General features: G+C 38.1%; 2 protein-coding genes across 2 annotated transcripts in view; both read left to right on the top strand.

Annotated features, from left to right (window-relative positions):
- Nucleotides 1-16,913: 16,913 nt before the first annotated feature.
- Nucleotides 16,914-17,586, top strand: LOC137638263 (zinc finger MYM-type protein 1-like). The gene is made up of 2 exons (XM_068370326.1): nt 16,914-17,531; nt 17,566-17,586. The coding sequence occupies exons 1-2, from the start codon at nt 16,914-16,916 to the stop codon at nt 17,584-17,586; spliced, it is 639 nt and encodes a 212-aa protein (XP_068226427.1).
- Nucleotides 17,587-17,616: 30 nt separating this feature from the next.
- The window catches only part of LOC137638251 (zinc finger MYM-type protein 1-like), an 897-nt gene continuing 419 nt past the window's right edge, over nt 17,617-18,094 (top strand). Inside the window, exon 1 of the mRNA XM_068370323.1 lies at nt 17,617-18,094. This exon is cut by the window's right edge and continues 419 nt beyond it. Within this exon, the coding sequence (XP_068226424.1) occupies nt 17,617-18,094 (478 nt within the window).

The following is an 18,094-nucleotide window of genomic DNA, read 5'->3' as shown; positions in this document are numbered from 1 at the left end:
GATATATATCAACACAACATCGTGTTCAAATAGAAATAAATTTCTACCTCATACTTGGGATCGAACTCTGGCCCCTTCTAATGAAGGGCCAGGTCGAAACCAACCATGCCACTGGCCATAAAATGAATCGGAACCTAACTGCTAAACAGCTGTTCAGGATTTACCTGGCGAGACATCAGTCTCTTACCAGCGAGTTTTCCCCGACTTCTCGGCCCACAACTTGACACAATTGATAGTAATTCATTCAAATTACCCCTAGTGAGTCAATATGGATAAATATAAAAACAACATCGTGTTCAAATAGAAATAAATTTCTACCTCATACTTGGGATCGAAACTCCTACAATGTAAAATATTTACAGTATTATTCACAATATTCACTCACAAAGAAAGCTCACAAGCAGTGCGATGTCTAGAACCTCCATATCCAACGCATCTTTCACATCATACATTTTATCCTTCCAAAATCATCTTTCACATCAAACATTTATTCTTTTTAAAACCATCTTTCCATTTGGCATTTTATAAATTATACAATTACAAAAAACTTTTCTGTACACAAGAAACGACCCACCTAAAACACCTTGAGACATTCTTTAAACATATACCCATACAACATACAAAACTTCATCTCCTGAAGTGTACACTTTATTTTATTAAATCTTAAAAGGTTTACCTAATTTATCAATGGATTTACATCTCAATATACTTCACTACTTTAGAAAAACTTATATCATAAAATCAACATCATAATATGCAAGGAAATATTTGGTTTCCAAAAAACTTATTTGTGTAATGGAGTTCATATTATAAAAATTCATGACAATGGAGTTCATGTTTTCCATGTACGTTGGATATTTTAATAAATGGAAGTTGTTCTTAGGAATTTTGTCACCAGAAGCTCTCATCGAAATCTGTTAGAGAAAAAATAATAAGTTGGTTAAAAAATTCCTGGAAAATAAAAACCTGTTATAAAAATACTGTAATGAGAGAGAGAGAGAGAGAGAGAGAGAGAGAGAGAGAGAGAGAGAGAGAGAGAGAGAGAGAGAGAGAGAGATTGCATGTAGAGTGACAGGTTCAAAGATCTGCTTTGTCATCAAAGAGTGCGGGGATGAAGGGAACTGTTCACTTGATTGACACTTTGGTTCCCTTTTTAAGCAAAAATGACGAGATGAATCTCGACTGGTAAGGGTGAATGTAAGTCAATGTTAAAATGCCAAACGTCAGGAATAGAATTGCTGATTGATTGATAGACAGCGTGTTTTGCAGTAACATGGCGATAGAGCAGCAAAGGTCATTCACAAAAAAAAATCGGTGAGAGAGAGAGAGAGAGAGAGAGAGAGAGAGAGAGAGAGAGAGAGAGAGAGAGAGAGAGAGAGAGAGAGAGAGAGAGAGAGAGAGAGAGAGAGAAAGTTTAATTGATACTGGTGTATTTCTGCTTGAGTAGGCTATATTTCCAGATTCGTTCTATCTATATTTGAAAATACCATGATGTTCACTCATTTCTTTTTCAGGGAAATAAAAAACATTTAAATATTTAACCTTTTATTTATTATCGTTTATTTTCCCTTATCTACGGTTCCATTATCTAAAAAAAAAAAAAAACATCAGCTCTGAGTGCCCAGATGATAAGTTTACTTTTGCCAAATTCATGTGCACACTATGCTTTCAAGATTGGGCAAACTCATGACGTGATTTACTTACATTTATAGTTTTGTAAATGATATCCTCTTCATTACCCGAGACATTTTTTTTATATATATTTTGAAGAGAAATGGCTAAGTTAAAATAAATAATACGAAAGGATTATGTGAAGACAAAGTTAGAGATCTCGGAAATAAGAAAATCCTACGCAACTTCCATGAAATTATTAAATAATTTATAAACACACACACGCATATATATATATATATATATATATATATATATATATATATATATATATATATATATATATATTTATATATATATATATATATATATATATATATATATATATATATATTTATATATATATATATATATATATATATATATATATATATATATATATGTATATGTATATGTATACATGTATTCATGTATACATATATATATATATATATATATATATATATATATATATATATATATATATATATATATATATATATATATATATATTTCATGTGTATATATAGATATATATATATATATATATATATATATATATATATATATATATATATATACATATATATACATATATACTGTATATGTATATATATATATATATATACATATATACTGTATTATTATTATTATTATTATTATTATTATTTGCTAAGCTACAACCCTAGCTGGAAAAGCAAAATGCTATAAGCCCAGGGGCCCCAACAGGGAAAATAGCCCAGTAAGGAAAGGAAAGAAGGAAAAATAAAATATTTTAAGAAGAGTAACATTAAAATAAATATTTCCTATATAAACTATGAAAACTTTAACAAAACAAGAGGAAGAGAAATTAAATAGAATAGTGTGCCTGATTGTACCCTCAAGCAAGAGAACTCTAACCCAAGACAGTGGAAGACCATGGTACAGAGGCTATGGCACTACCCAAGACTAGAGAACAATGGTTTGATTTTGGAGTGTCCTTCTCCTAGAAGAGCTGCTTACCATAGCTAAAGAGTCTCTTCTACCCTTACTAAGAGGAAAGTAGCCACAGAACAAATACAGTGCAGTAGTTAACCCCTTGAGCGAAGAAGAATTGTTTAGTAACCTCAGTGTTGTCAGGTGTGTGAGGACAGAGGAGAATCTGTTAAGAATAGGCCAGACTATTCGGCGTATGTGTAGGCAAAGAGAAAGAACCGTAACCAAAGAGAAGGATCTAACGTAGTACTGTCTGGCCAGTCAAAGGACCCCATAACTCTCTGGCGGTAGTATTTCAACGGGCGGCTGGTGCCTTGGCCAACCTACTACATACATATATACATATATATATATATATATATATATATATATATATATATATATATATATATATATATATATATATATATATATATATATATATATATATATATATATATATATATATATATATATATATATATATATATATATATATATATATATATATATATATATATATATATATATATATATATATATATATATATATATATATATATATATATATATATATATATATACATATATACTGTATATGTATATATATATATATATATATATATATATATATATATATATATATATCTATATCTATATATATATATATATATATATATATATATATATATATATATATATATATATATATATATATATATATATATATTCTTATGAGGCTTAACTATTTATTTCACATATGCTTTTTACAAAGTCTTATATAATATGTTTAAATGTGTTATATGATTTGATGAGGTATATATATATATATATATATATATATATATATATATATATATATATATATATATATATATATATATATATATATACATATATATATATATATATATATATATATATATATATATATATATATATATATATATATATATATATATATATATATATATATTCTTACAAATCTGGTCTAGTGTGGGGTAAATGATTTGTTTATGTATTTCCTAGGTATATTTAAGAGGTGAATATCCAGCTCTTAAGGTGAGTTCCTGTCTTGTAGTCTTAAATAATTGTATGTAAATTACTTGAAACATTTGCGTTTATTGCATTGTATTTTATGTTCATGTCAGTATATGTTAATTAACGTTATTTTTGATAATAAAAAAACTGTTTTATGTATTTTTGTATCAAAGTCTTACATAAACTGTTTAAGAATGTTATATATCCCTATGAGATATGAGATCTTTTTTTCTCTACTCCATACATTTTTACAAGGAGGAAAACCCCTCTTCCTAAATTGGATATCATAATAAAACAACGCTGCATGACAATATCTGGAAAAAGAAAGTGTGTATTTATATCTGTTTATATATTAAGAACACTCACATTAAAGCAAAAACATATGAAACTGGAACACTTTGTTAGGACTGTATGGATAAAGAGCAGTGGCCCAACATAGAATTCAAACGTACGGGAAGGAAAGATGAATAACTCAAGACTGAATCACAACACTACCAATATATCTGTAAAACAGTTATCATAAATTACAATTCATATATATATATATATATATATATATATATATATATATATATATATATATATATATATATATATATATATATATATATATATATATATACATATGTATATATACATGTATTTATATAGACATATATATATATATATATATATATATATATATATATATATATATATATATATATATATATATATATATATATATATATTATATATATATATATATATATATATATATTTGGGCTCAAGCCATGTCGTCCTGATGGAAGTTCCTATAGGGTAGCTTCCTAAGGTATATTACAACTATGGCGATATTCCCAGAGAATTTACCTTTAGGTACCCAGAATTCTAACTCCTGGAGCGAATATCCCTAATGAAAGGGATATCGCGACATATCAGAGGACGTATTCTTGACACGCCACGTGGCAATCTGCACCCTAAACAGAGATAAAACATCGAAGGGGTCAATTGGCAAGAAAACGAAAACGAGAAAGAAAAAGGGGGAGCCGCTCCCAAGGCTCCCTCTTCTCCCGTTTCGTAAGCGTGCCTGGCGCCAATCCTGGCGCCATCTGTATTCCTTTTTGCGTAGCTTAACAACTCGGTGTTTTTTCCTGTGTTTCTCGCAAATCTTGGATTTATTCATCTTTTTATGGCTTCTCCAACTTCGTCGGCCTCTGATAAGTTGAGTACCATTTCTTTTATGTATAAATGTAGGCTCTTGGTAAATTTTAAAGTGATTAATAGGATTAATCTTTGTTACAAGAACCGTTGCCTACCGGAGGCGTCATGGACGCTGTCGCTCGCTACGTATGAGTTTTAGTTAGCCAGAGCGACATTCCCGGTTGTTTTGCTTCAATAAATTTTAGCTATTTAGCGTTACATAGGATTTCCTTTCTCGTGCTTTTAGTATTATTTTGGCGAAGTATTCGCCAACTTGCCTACGCTAGGCCATGTAGCCTAGTCGTTTGGTCCTAGTACTTTCCTGCATGATTTTGGATTTCCGAGTGTTTTAAAATTTTATTGAAGCTTTAGGCTGTTCTTTATACATTTAAGATTATGTTGAATATTTCCAAGATAGTATACGAGTGAGTTTTGGTGATTTAGGTAATCGATTCTCTTGGTGGCTAGGCTAAGTTGCTTATGGTGCCTTAGTATACTTTCTCATACTCCCCGGTTGCTTTCTTTTCTTCGGAGAGGTATGCAATCCCTTTCCCTCTGTTTAAGCCTTGGGCTTAACCCTAGTGGTTTATCTGAATTAACTTTCAATATAACTATACTGGGGTGTTACTGTACCTCCCTGTTCCAGTAAGTCTGGCTTCAGAGAGGGACAGAACATCAGAGTTTGTTAGTCTGAGTCTGTGTTTGTCTGGCTTGGGGTAGAGTCTCCCTCGCTGGCCTGACACAGACATAGGAGGCTTAGCCTCCTTAGGTCACTGCCGAAGGTTTCTGTACGAGATGATTCCTTCTTTTGTGATCTAGCAGACTAGTCCTTGTTGCTGTTCTCGGTGGGAGGATAAGATCCTTTCCCTGGGAGTAGCAACACCTTCCTTGCTTTGGTTCAGTGGGGGTTGGCAAGTATTGCTGGCCTCCCTCCTTGGATCTCCCTTAGGCTAAGATGAGTTTTCTTGTCTGCGGGTGATTCTTCAATAAAGCAAGGTTGGTAGGACCCTCTTTTGTCCCTTCCCCCTCTATCTCCGTAATGGCCTAGCCATTACAGTACTGTACGTCATTCTACATCTGTACCTAGGATAGGTTAGGATGTGGAATTGACTCAGTCTTCTGCTTTGAGTGCTGCCCGGACCTCCCTTGGTCCCTCATCCATGCCTGCCTGTAGAGCCAGACGGCATTGGTCAGGAAGCCTGAATTAGATTCTCCCCTTCCTTATATGCACTCTTTCGGATTGCCGGGCTTGGAGGTAGTTTACGCTCTTATCCCGGCATCCATTCTGTTTTCTTCTAGTGCTGTACCCGACCCGGCTGCCGGCCTATGAGGCCGGCAGCCGGGCAGTCGTAGTCCTCTGGTTCTTTTGCTGCTGGCTGGCATCGGTTCTTTACCTTTGCCGGCCGGCTATTGTCAAGCCCTTGTCTGCCGGTCGCTATGAGCAGTGGCCGGCAGCCGGGTACTACCTTGTGTAGTTGCCGGCCGGCAGTCATTGCCGGCCGACATTGGCTGTTGCCGGCCGGCAGTTACTGCCGGCCGTCACATGCATTTGAACCAGCGTTCTGCTGCCTTATAGCTGTTAAGTAGTATACTTTAAAGCTAGTTATGGTGTGTGTGCCGGCCGGCACATTACCTTCTATGCTGTACCAGTATTCTTCAGTATAACATATACTGTAGGAAGAAAACTATTGTATAAGTTTTGGTACAGCACTGTGTGTTCTAACACTTTTGTGTTGTCTTGCACAGCCCTTTGGTGTTGCCTTACAGATAAGAAAGTGAGTTCTTTCTTGTCTATTATCCGGTATTTTAAAATCATACCTGAGGTGTGAGCTACACCTGTTTCCTCTGGAAACTTTTCATTGGTTACTCTAGGAGAGATTAACCATACGATTTTATTATCTGGAAGGCTGCAACAATTGGTTGTGAAGGAAACACAAGTGTGTGTCTTTCCTTTCTGATTTGTTATGCTAAACTGTGCATATCCAGTGATACGTAGTTCACTTGATACTCATGGAAATTTCTTCTCTTTACAGGAGGACCATCCGAAGTGCAGAAGTCTTTTCTGCAACGTCCGCAGTAAGAACCTCTGCGGACATGAGTTTTGTAGGAGGCACGCAGCATGCGCTGTCTCCAAGGGTGATCTCCAGAATTGGGACCCTCAGGTATGTACCGTGTGCACTAACCTGATTACTGAGGCCTTTGATTCCCCTAGGACGGCGGAATCAAGGGATATAGCAAGGGAGAAGCTTCGTACCTGGGTAAGGGGCTTCCAGAAGAACACCTCTGGACCTTATCTTCCAAGTGAGAAGATGAGGGCTTACCTTTTCCCTAGGGCATCAGCTGATGCAGTGATTCCCCAGCCTCAAGAGGAGATCCCCCAAGTTCAGATCCAGGTGGATGCTTAAGTCGCAGTCGCCTTGCAAGACATCCAGTTGGACGACAGGATGTCTGACGTGTCCGAGCGTCTGGAGGAAGACCTCCTGGCAGGAGCCCAGGATGAAGTTCAAGCCCCAGACATTGTAGAGGAAGAGGTCGACGAGGTGTCGGCTACTCCGGTTCAGATCCCTGAGCCTATTCCCTCAACATCGTCCGCTCTCCCAGTAGAGCTGGGACAGGCCCTCTCCTCCATTGTTGGAATGATCCAACAAATGCAGAAGGAGAATCAGGAGAAGGCGGCTGCAATGGAACTGCAGATGCAGAGGCTTGCAGCATCACATGGGCCCCAGAAAAGGCTCAATGTGAAAGACCTTCCCTTGTGCTCAGATGCTAACCCGTGGAGGTATGCTGAGCACATGCCGATGACGACTGGAAAGATCGTCATCTCGGATAAGTTGGGTTCAGTTCCCCTAGAGGAGGTGGAATTCTGGCCCAGCAAGGGGTCATATCCGGACTGTTATGTCCGGTTGAGGAAGGAACCAGCTTCAAAGGAGGAGACAGAGCCGAAGGAGGTCATAGTGATGGACCATGCTAAGGCTCAAGCTTTGCTTTCATCCTCGATGAAAGAGAGGGGCTTCACGAACTCAAAGGTAGCTGCATTGAGTAAGAAGCTCCCTTCCTTTGTGTCCTCTCCTGCTAGAGCCTTCCCCTTTTTACAGAAAGGGTTTGCGGCTGTACTGAAAGCAGTCGAGGCCGGCAAGCCTTGCCCCTCCCTGGAGGAGTGTAAACCCTTGTCGCTGGCCCTGCCTATGGACCACAAAGGCTGGAAGGACGTCCATATTACCTTCTCAGTTGGGAAGTTGGAGGCTGATATTGCCGGACGTCAGTTCAGCGAGGACCTCCCTAAGCTGTCTGACTTTCTTTTACGGAGAGAGCTCGAGACAAAAGAAAGACTGGCTGCCTCAATGTCTCTTCAGACTACTCTTGAGACGATGGCAAGTGACCCCAAGGTCCATGAAATGTTCATGGTAGTGGCCAAGACTCATCTGGCCACAGTGACGAAGGATCTTTATAGCTTCGTCAGGGCGAGGAGAGCTTGTAGGGAGTTCGGGTTCACCTCTGCTACGGTGAGGCACGAGCCAAGGAAACTAATCTCCTCCAACATTTGGGGCAAAGACCTTTTCCCTACCGAATTGGTCAAAGAAGTTGTTGATAAGGCCGCCACGGAGAATAGAAACCTTCTCCAGAAGTGGGGCCTGGCTATCAAAAGAAAGTCTTCCCCGGATGAGGGTCCTCAACCAAAGAGGAAGACTATGAGGACTAGGCTACCGTCTCGGCCAGCCAAGCCACTTAGACAGCGACAGCAACTGCAATTGCCATTGCCTTCAGTGCCCCAGATGGTGGCACAAACCCCGACCACATTTCAGTGGGTACCCCAGGCCGTGTCGACACAGTCCACGGCATTCACCCAATGTTCGAAGGGCAGTCAACTTCCTTTCGAGCAAAGCCTAGAGGAGCAGCCAGAGGCTCGTCTAGGCGCCCCTCGAGGGGAAGGGGATTCAGGGGTGGTCGCGGTCAGGGAGGCAAGACCTCAGGACGGCAGTCCAAGTGAGATGATGCCAGTAGGAGGGAGACTTCAGAATTTTCGGGATCGGTGGACCTTCGATCTCTGGGCCCACAGCCTACTCAAGAACGGACTGGGCTTGAGCTGGTACAGCACTCCACCCCCTTGCCCTCGGTTTTTCCAACACTCCACCCCCGTTCTGGAGGAGTACATCCAAGAACTGTTGGAGAAAAAAGTGATCCGAAGGGTGAAGTCCATCAAATTCCAAGGGAGGCTTTTTTGTGTTCCCAAGAAAGACTCGGAAAAACTCAGAGTCATTCTGGACTTGTCGCCACTCAACAAGTTCATAGTGAATTGCAATATCAAGATGCTAACACTGCAACACATAAGGACCTTACTGCCCAAGAGGGCATATTCCGTCTCCATAGACTTGTCAGACGCCTATTGGCACGTCCCAATCAACCGTCGACTCTCCCCCTACCTAGGGTTCAAGCTACAACGAAGACTATACGCCTTCAGAGCCATGTCATTCGGGCTGAATATAGCCCCAAGGATCTTCACGAAGCTTGCGAGCGTAGCTCTCAAACAATTACACCTAAAGGGAATTCAGGTAGTAGCCTACCTGGACGACTGGCTGGTGTGGGCAGCATCCGAGACAGAATGCTTGCAAGCTTCCAGTCAAGTGATCCAGTTCCTAGAGTATCTAGGCTTCAAGATCAACAGAAAAAAGTCTCGACTTTCTCCATCTCAAAAGTTCCAGTGGCTGGGAATCCACTGGGACCTAATGTCACACCGTTTCTCCATCCCGGCGAAGAAAAGGAAGGAGATAGCGGGTTCTGTCAAGAGACTTCTAGATTCCGAAAGGATATTAAGACGCGAACAGGAGAGGGTACTGGGCTCTCTCCAGTTTGCTTCGGTGACAGACCCGGTGCTAAGAGCACAGCTAAAAGATGCAATCGGAGTTTGGAGAAGTTATGCATCAAACGCGCGAAGAGATCTGAGAAGACCAGTTCCGCTTCGGCTACGTACTCTTCTCAGGCCTTGGTCCCAAGCCAGACATCTAAAGAAGTCGGTTCTTCTTCAGCCACCTCCCCTGTCGGTGACGATTCACTCAGACGCCTCGAAGGAGGGATAGGGAGGTCACTCTCATCGGAAAAAAGTCCAGGGGACTTGGTCCAAGCTATTCAAGACTTTTCACATAAACTTTCTAGAAGCTATGGCAGTGCTCCTTACGTTAAAGAAAGTCTCCCCGCGTCACTCGATCCACATAAGGTTGGTGATGGACAGCGAGGTAGTTGTGAGATGCTTGAATCGACAAGGATCGAGGTCACCACCTCTCAACCAGGTGATGTTGGCCATCTTCCGATTGGCGTAAAAGAAGAAGTGGTACCTGTCGGCAGTTCACCTTCAAGGAGTCCGCAATGTGACAGCGGACGCTCTATCCAGGCTCACACCGATAGAGTCGGAATGGTCCTTAGACGCAGGATCATTCTCCTTCATTCTGAATCAAGTCCCAGAACTGCAGATAGACCTCTTTGCGACGAAAGACAACAAGAAGTTGCCCCTGTACGTGTCCCCGTACGAGGACCCCTTAGCGGAAGCAGTGGACGCGATGTCCCTCGACTGGAACAGATGGTCCAGGATTTATCTGTTCCCTCCTCACAACCTTCTGTTGAGGGTCCTCAACAAACTGAGATCCTTCAAGGGGGTAGCGGCAATAGTGGCCCACAAGTGGCCGAACAGCGTGTGGTTCCCCCTGGCATTGGAACTACGGTTGAAGTTTCTACCGCTACCAGATCCAGTTCTGACCCAGCGAGTCCAGAAGTCGACTGTCTGCGCTTCATTACAGAAAACCCGGACCCTGCAGATCATGATTTTCTCTCCCTAGCGGTGAGAAAGCGTTTCGTGATTTTGAAAGCCAGCATAGACTTCCTAGAGGAATATAAGTGCAAATCTACTAGAAGGCAATATGAGTCATCTTGGAGAAAATGGGTGGCCTTTGTCAAGGCGAAGAATCCGCAGGAGATCTCGGCAGACTTCTGCTTATCTTTCTTCATTCACCTCCATGGTCAAGGGTTGGCAGCTAACACGATTTCGGCGTGTAAGTCTGCTTTGACAAGACCCATTCCATATGCCTTCCAGGTCGACCTCGCTAACAAGATCTTTAATAAAGTTCCGAAAGTCTGCGCTAGGCTCAGACCTTCAGCACCTCCAAAGCCCATTTCATGGTATTTAGACAAAGTTCTTCATTTCGCTTCTCTGTTGAGCAATGAGGAGTGTGCGTTAAAGGATTTGACCCAAAAAGTTATTTTCCTATTTGCACTTGCATCCGGGGCCAGGGTTAGTGAGATTGTAGCCCTCTCGAGAGAGGGAGGTCGTGTTCAGTTCCTGGAAGGGGGAGAACTGAACCTGTTTCCGGATCCTACGTTTCTCGCCAAGAATGAGTTACCCACCAACAGGTGGGGTCCCTGGAGAATCTGCCCTCTGAAAGAAGATGCATCTCTATGTCCAGTAGAATGCCTAAAGGTCTATCTTCATAGAACTTCAGACTTCAAGGGTGGTCAACTATTCAGGGGAGAAACATCAGGCTCAAATTTATCTCTGAATCAACTCAGAGCCAAAATCACATATTTTATTCGCAGAGCGGATCCTGACAGTACACCCGCAGGTCACGATCCGAGGAAAGTTGCCTCATCCTTAAATTTCTTTAATTGTATGGATTTTGAACATCTCCGTTCATACACTGGCTGGAAGTCTTCCAGAGTGTTCTTTCGCCACTATGCGAAGCAAGTAGAGGAACTAAAGAGATCTGTAGTAGCAGTGGGTCGCGTCGTTAACCCTACTGTTTAACTCTGCGAGGAACAGTGGTTTTAATTGGGACAATTAATTCCAGGGTGAGTGTGTAGTTACATACTGTACTACAAACTAAGTGAGGGCACTGAGTTGCCCACGTAGACTGTTCCATTTCCAAAGGTGAACCTAGCATAAGTGCAGACATGTGTGCCGAGCGTTTCTAACGCTAATGTGATTGATTTGTAATACAGACTTTTATAACTTTGATACCTCGGTATCTTAAAAGTGGCAATAATGTTTTTTCTTTAAGATAAACAAGTTCTGTTTACTATCATATTTATGCTTAAAGTTTTGGTTATCCTCTTCTTATATATATATATATATATATATATATATATATATATATATATATATATATATATATATATATATATATATATATATATATATGTATATATATATATATATATATATATATATATATATATATATATATATATATATATATATATATATATATATATATATATACATATATATATATATATATATATATATATATATATATATATATATATATATATATATATATATATATATATATAATTGTTGTTAACCTGTCTATTTATTGTATGTCAATAAACTTGTTCTTGAGAACCTTGCGTCTCCTTCACCTGTGTCAATTTATTGGTATAATTGAGCATTCATTCTATGCACTTTATCTGGGATAATTCTAAGAGATTGTTCCTTTATGCAAGCTATGTTGCATTGGTTTATGCTTTCCCTTAACGGGAGGACTCCATCCCATAAGGGGACAGTGGCGGAATTACAAGTTTCCTCCTATGCGGATATAAACCTTTGTCCAATACAAGTATTGTGCGGAGAACTGGTCGATATTTCATATTGACGCAGTGGTTCTTTACAAACTATGCTTTACTTAATATAGGGTGAGACCACTATATTGGCTTGCCTGGTAGGCTATTCATACATAGGTATATGTACTCTTCGAGACTTTTCCAGAGTCTAGTAGGACTCTTCTCTGTAGGGGGCAGGAAGCTCTAACATGGTTTATGGTTAGTTGAAAAGATGTATAACGGTAACATCTTAGGTCTCTAGGTCTAGTCGACCGGGAAAAATTACCTCCGGGGAGAACGGCACGTTCTGAGAATCCACAGATACAGTAATGCTCTGGACGACATGGCTTGAGCCGAAAAAACAGATTTTGAGCGAAGCGAAAAATCTATTTTTGGGTGAGATGGCCATGTCGTCCTGATGGACCCGCCCTTGCCTTTCTATGAAAGGGCTGTAGGACCCCTCCCTACATACAGTATCTGTAGCACCTCGTGTATCGCTACAAGGAATACAGATGGCGCCAGGATTGGCGCCAGGCACGCTTACGAAACGGGAGAAGAGGGAGCCTTGGGAGCGGCTCTCCCTTTTTCTTTCTCGTTTTCGTTTTCTTGCCAATTGACCCCTTCGATGTGTTATCTCTGTTTGGGGTGCAGATTGCCATGTGGTGTGTCAAGAATACGTCCTCTGATATGTCGCGATATCCCTTTCATTAGGGATATTCGCTCCAGGAGTTAGAATTCTGGGAACCTTAAGGTAAATTCTCTTGGAATATCGCCGTAGTTGTAATATACGCTAGGAAGCTACCCTATAGGAACTTCCATCAGGACGACATGGCCATCTCACCCAGAAATAGATTTTTCGCTTCGCTCAAAATCCGTTATATTGTATATATATATATATATATATATTTATATATATATATATATATATATATATATATATATATATATATGTGTGTGTGTATATATATATATATATATATATGTGTGTGTGTGTTTGTATATATATATATATATATATATATATATATATATATATATATATATATATATATATGAATATATATACTTATATATATATATATATATATATATATATATATATATATATATATATATATATATATATGTATATATATATATATATATATATATATATATATATATATATATATATATATATATATATATATAGAGAGAGAGAGAGAGAGAGAGAGAGAGAGAGAGAGAGAGAGAGAGAGAGAGAGAGAGAGAGAGAGAGAGAGATAAATATATCTATCTATCTATCTATCTATCTATCTATCTATTTATATATATATATATATATATATATATATATATATATATATATATATATATATATATATATATATATATATATATATACATATATATACATATATATATATATATATATATATATATATATATATATATATATTTATATATGTATATATATGTGTGTGTGTGTGAGAGATTGTATCTATATATCATCGGAATCTGCTAGTCCACTCAAGGACAGAGATTTCAGACATGTCCATCTACACCAGTCTTTTTATGATCTGGTCTCTCTATACCAGTCTATACTAGAAAATTTTCTTAGTTGCTAAAGCCATAGCCATTTATCCCTTCCGTCTGCTTCGTTTGCAATCACTTCGGACCAATTATGTCATAAATTTTGTGAATCTATTATCATTCATTATCATTTTATATTTTGCCCACATTCATGACTTTTTCTTACTTGACAGAATATTCTGTACTTCAGTTTGTTCCCGGAACCATGTTCCTCTTTTTCTATATATTAGTGTTAATCTTGTCATTATTCTTATTACAGTTCTTTGGGTTGTAATTAGTTTATGTTTTAAAGCTTTAGTAATACTCCATGTTTATGACAGATAGCTCAGGAGATGGAAAGCCCTTGTTTTCAATGGAAAAACTGCTGTGATGATGTGTTCAAAATAAAGTGATCCACAGAATACTTATAAGAATATCTAGTAGAAGGTGGCAGGAAGGGGCAAAACCTAATAAATGGAGTTACGAGTATCAGTGAATATGCAAAAAAAAAAAAAAAAAAAAAAAAAAAAAAAAAAAAAAAAAAAAAAAGAGACGTAACTGATTGCATAATTACAGATGTTTTGTCTAAATAGAAATGAGTGAATGATTTATGAGATGTAAATAAGTAATAAGTAAAATATAAGCAATAAGTAAAATATAAAAATTCACTTTTCATTGCATTTATGGACTATGAAAAGGCCATTGATAAGTGCACCGGTCAATTTTGTAGGTTATCGTCAACATGGACATAGTCTCATGAAAAACATACAGAAGTCAGATGATGAGAACGGCATATTTAAAGGAAGATTGAATAGAATTGGAAGGAAAAAGGATTATTGAGGTACAATCGTTTAGGTATATAGGAACTATGATCAATACAGTGTCTTTAGAATTGGATTTTTAATGAAAGATTGAAAATAACCATGTGTGGCAATGGCTAGGGGAAGTAAAATTGGGAATCAAATCACCTTAAGTTACATATAAAAATCAAACCACACACCAGTTTTGTGAGATGAATGGTACAGTATAGATGTCCGCCATGGTACAATAATGAAAAAATCGCCAACAGATTTAGTAGATTTGAAATCGAGCCTCTCAGAAGAATATTGCGAGTTAAATGGCAAGGGATTGGCCTACTCGAGTGCCATATACGGATATCATGGTGAGGAGTGCATGAAGATGATTTTGGCATACTCTTCGCACTACCCAAGAGAGATTAGTTCAGCAAATGCATAACTGGGCTGAAGCCGAATTACCGAATAGGCAAAATAGGCATTTGCCTAGGGCCCCGTGCATTTGAGGGCCCCGCGATCCAAGGGGTTCAGGGGCTCATCCAAGACTGCGCACATGGTGCAAGTGCAAAGGGGTCCCTACCTAAAACGTTCAAGTGTTTGGAGAGTAAAATTGATTTTTGAAAATTAATCATAACAAAAATAAATAATGAAATAAAAGAAAATAGAAATAAATAAACTTAACCATAGATGGTAACACTCAAGACGCCTTTGTTTACATCAGAACGGTTGTGTTTTCCCGCCAATGGGTGAGTATGGGAGATCCCTCTCCAATTTTCTGTAGTAATTACACGTTATCTAGACTTGTACTGTGACAAATTAACTGAAGTGTTGTTGATAGACATTGATGTGTACGGATAAATGTTTGTTTTCGCCTCTAAATGTTAGGGGAGGTACCTGATAGGGTTACCTGACCAGCAAAGACGCATGGACCAGTAAAGACACATTTTTAGAATAAATACTATAAGAAAACTTAAAAACGCAAACTGACTTCCATTTGTAGGTTTTAAAAGCACTTTGTCCTGTCTTTAAGTCTTTATCATTCCAATAACAGATCTCTATTACTCTAGAAGTTATTGAGGTCAAAGTGCAAAAATTTTGCAAACCATGCAATTTCTTAGCAAAAAGCTAAGGATTTGCTATTTAACTATTAGTACTACCACTGTTTACACAGCTATTTAGGTACTGATTTTTCTATTTCAAGGTGTTGAAAATTTATCTAGGGAGCAAATGACGTCCAGAAAAGCATTGGATTTGGAGAAAATCTGGCTTTCCCGTGCAATTTCAGTATGATTTCTGTTTAAGTAAATTTGAGATCAAGGAGGATGAATTAGTAAAATATTCGTAGCCCAAATCACTAGCCTAATCTATGGTAAAAGTTCTGTATATGACTCCTTTCTGGTAACGTTTTGAATTTTTAGAGGCGCAGCCAGAGGAGAGGGGACTACAAGGGCCATATCCCCCAAATTGACAGAAGAAAAAAAAATAATTTAAAAATTTATATAAATTGATAATGAAAAATTTGTATTTGCATGATTACAGACAGTGGTACATCTTCATTATGGCATCTCGTGAACCTGATGTTGGAAAAATAAATAATTAATAATAAAAAAAAATAATAATAATTGATAATGAAAAATTTGTATTTGCAGGATTACAGACAGTGATACATCCTCATTATGGCATCTCGTAAACGTGATGTTAGACGTTCTTATGCGAGTGGGTCACAGAAAAGAAAGAAGAAAATTCAAGAAGAAGAACAGAAAAAGAAAGATGGAGGAAGCTGCAGAAAGATCACAGACATGCTCACGAAAACAGTTTCTGAGGTTACCAGTACAGTTGAATCTGCAGATACGTCAGATCATACAGGAAGCCCTCCCTCCATTATTTTGCAGCCAGCATCTACTTCTTTTGTGTCTCCTCTCAATGTGACGGACATTTCATCCACAGGATTTGTCTTAAAAGATCCTGCCTCATGGCCAAATGTAATCCCAGATTCTCTACGTAATGCTTTCATTGTAAAAAACTTCAGTCAAACTCTGAACATTGACTTTAGGAAATCAGCAAGGATTTACGATGATGGAAATCGTCGTTGTTTAAAGTGATCTATGTTTTATAGGAAGCTTGCAAATTCAGAAACTGTGAAAAAAATCATGGATGGTATACTCTGAAAGCTCAGGAAAAATGTACTGTTCAGCATGCAAGCTATTTTCTACCAAAGAAAATGCCTTCACACAGGGGTTCAATGACTGGAAAAATTCCAAGCGTTTCGAGGAACATGAAAACAGCACCACTCACAGGAGCTGCATTTTAGCCAGTGTATTTCGTGCACAGAAAAAAGGCTTATTGGATTCTCATTTGGAAAATCAAACTGAAAAAGAGCGCACTTATTGGAGAAAAGTTCTAGAAAGAGTTTTTGCTGTTGTAAAATTCTTAGCTCTAAGAGGACTTGCTTTCCGTGGAGGAAATGAGGTGTTTGGTTCGGAAAACAATGGTAATTTCCTAGGGATCATAGAACTGTTAGCACAATTCGATCCATTCTTAGCAAATCATGTGTCACGCCTTGGGAATGCAGGAAGAGGCACTGTATCTTACATGTCATCTACTATTTGCAATGAATTTATTGAACTGATGACTAAGAAGGTCCTCAATAACATCATAGCAGCTGTGAAAACTGCAAAATACTTTGCATTAAGTGTAGATTCAACACCAGATATTTCACATACAGATCAACTAACATTCATTGTTCGCTTTGTCGACTCCAGTGGTAAGCCTGTAGAGCGCTTTATAAAATTCATTCCTTTTTCAGGCCATGATGGAGAAACAATGATGAATGTAGTACTGGATACTCTGCTTGAACATGTCGGGTAAATATAATGGATTGCAAGCCCGTATCAAGCAAATCAACCCACTTGCTGAATATGTGCCCTGCTCAGCACATTCTCTTAATCTTGTTGGGTCATGTGATGCGGAGTGTTGTGTTGCTGCAGTTTCATTTTTTGGACTTTTACAAGCACTCTTTAATTTTTTCTCTGCTTCAACGCATCGGTGGAGTATACTCAAGTCAGCCAAATCATTATCAACAACAAGGTGGTCAGCGCACCATGATGCAACATATGCTTTGAAAGACAGCTTTGCTGAAATACGTTCTGCTTTGATCCAAATAGCAGAGGATGAAGACCAGACAGCAACTACAACAAGCGAAGCAGCCAGCTTAGCATCAAAATTGGAAGATTTTGAATTGGCCTTACTCTGTGTGCTTTGGGACTGTATACTGGAACGGTTAAATGCCACGAACAAGACACTTCAGAAAACTGAAATCGAAATGGCTACTTGTG

This window comes from Palaemon carinicauda, chromosome 1 (assembly GCF_036898095.1).
Source record: "Palaemon carinicauda isolate YSFRI2023 chromosome 1, ASM3689809v2, whole genome shotgun sequence".
Taxonomy (NCBI): Eukaryota; Metazoa; Arthropoda; class Malacostraca; order Decapoda; family Palaemonidae; genus Palaemon; species Palaemon carinicauda.
Note: the sequence above shows the minus strand (reverse complement) of the source record. Positions and strands in the feature narration are given on the sequence as shown.

What these genes read in the sequence shown, in the direction of transcription:
- LOC137638263 (XM_068370326.1), top strand. Translation starts at nt 16,914, where the DNA reads ATGGTATACTCTGAAAGCTCAGGAAAAATGTACTGTTCAGCATGCAAG. An exon ending in TCGACTCCAGTGGTAAGCCT is followed by an intron (nt 17,532 to 17,565) that starts GTAGAGCGCTTT and finishes TTCCTTTTTCAG; the next exon opens with GCCATGATGGAGAAACAATG.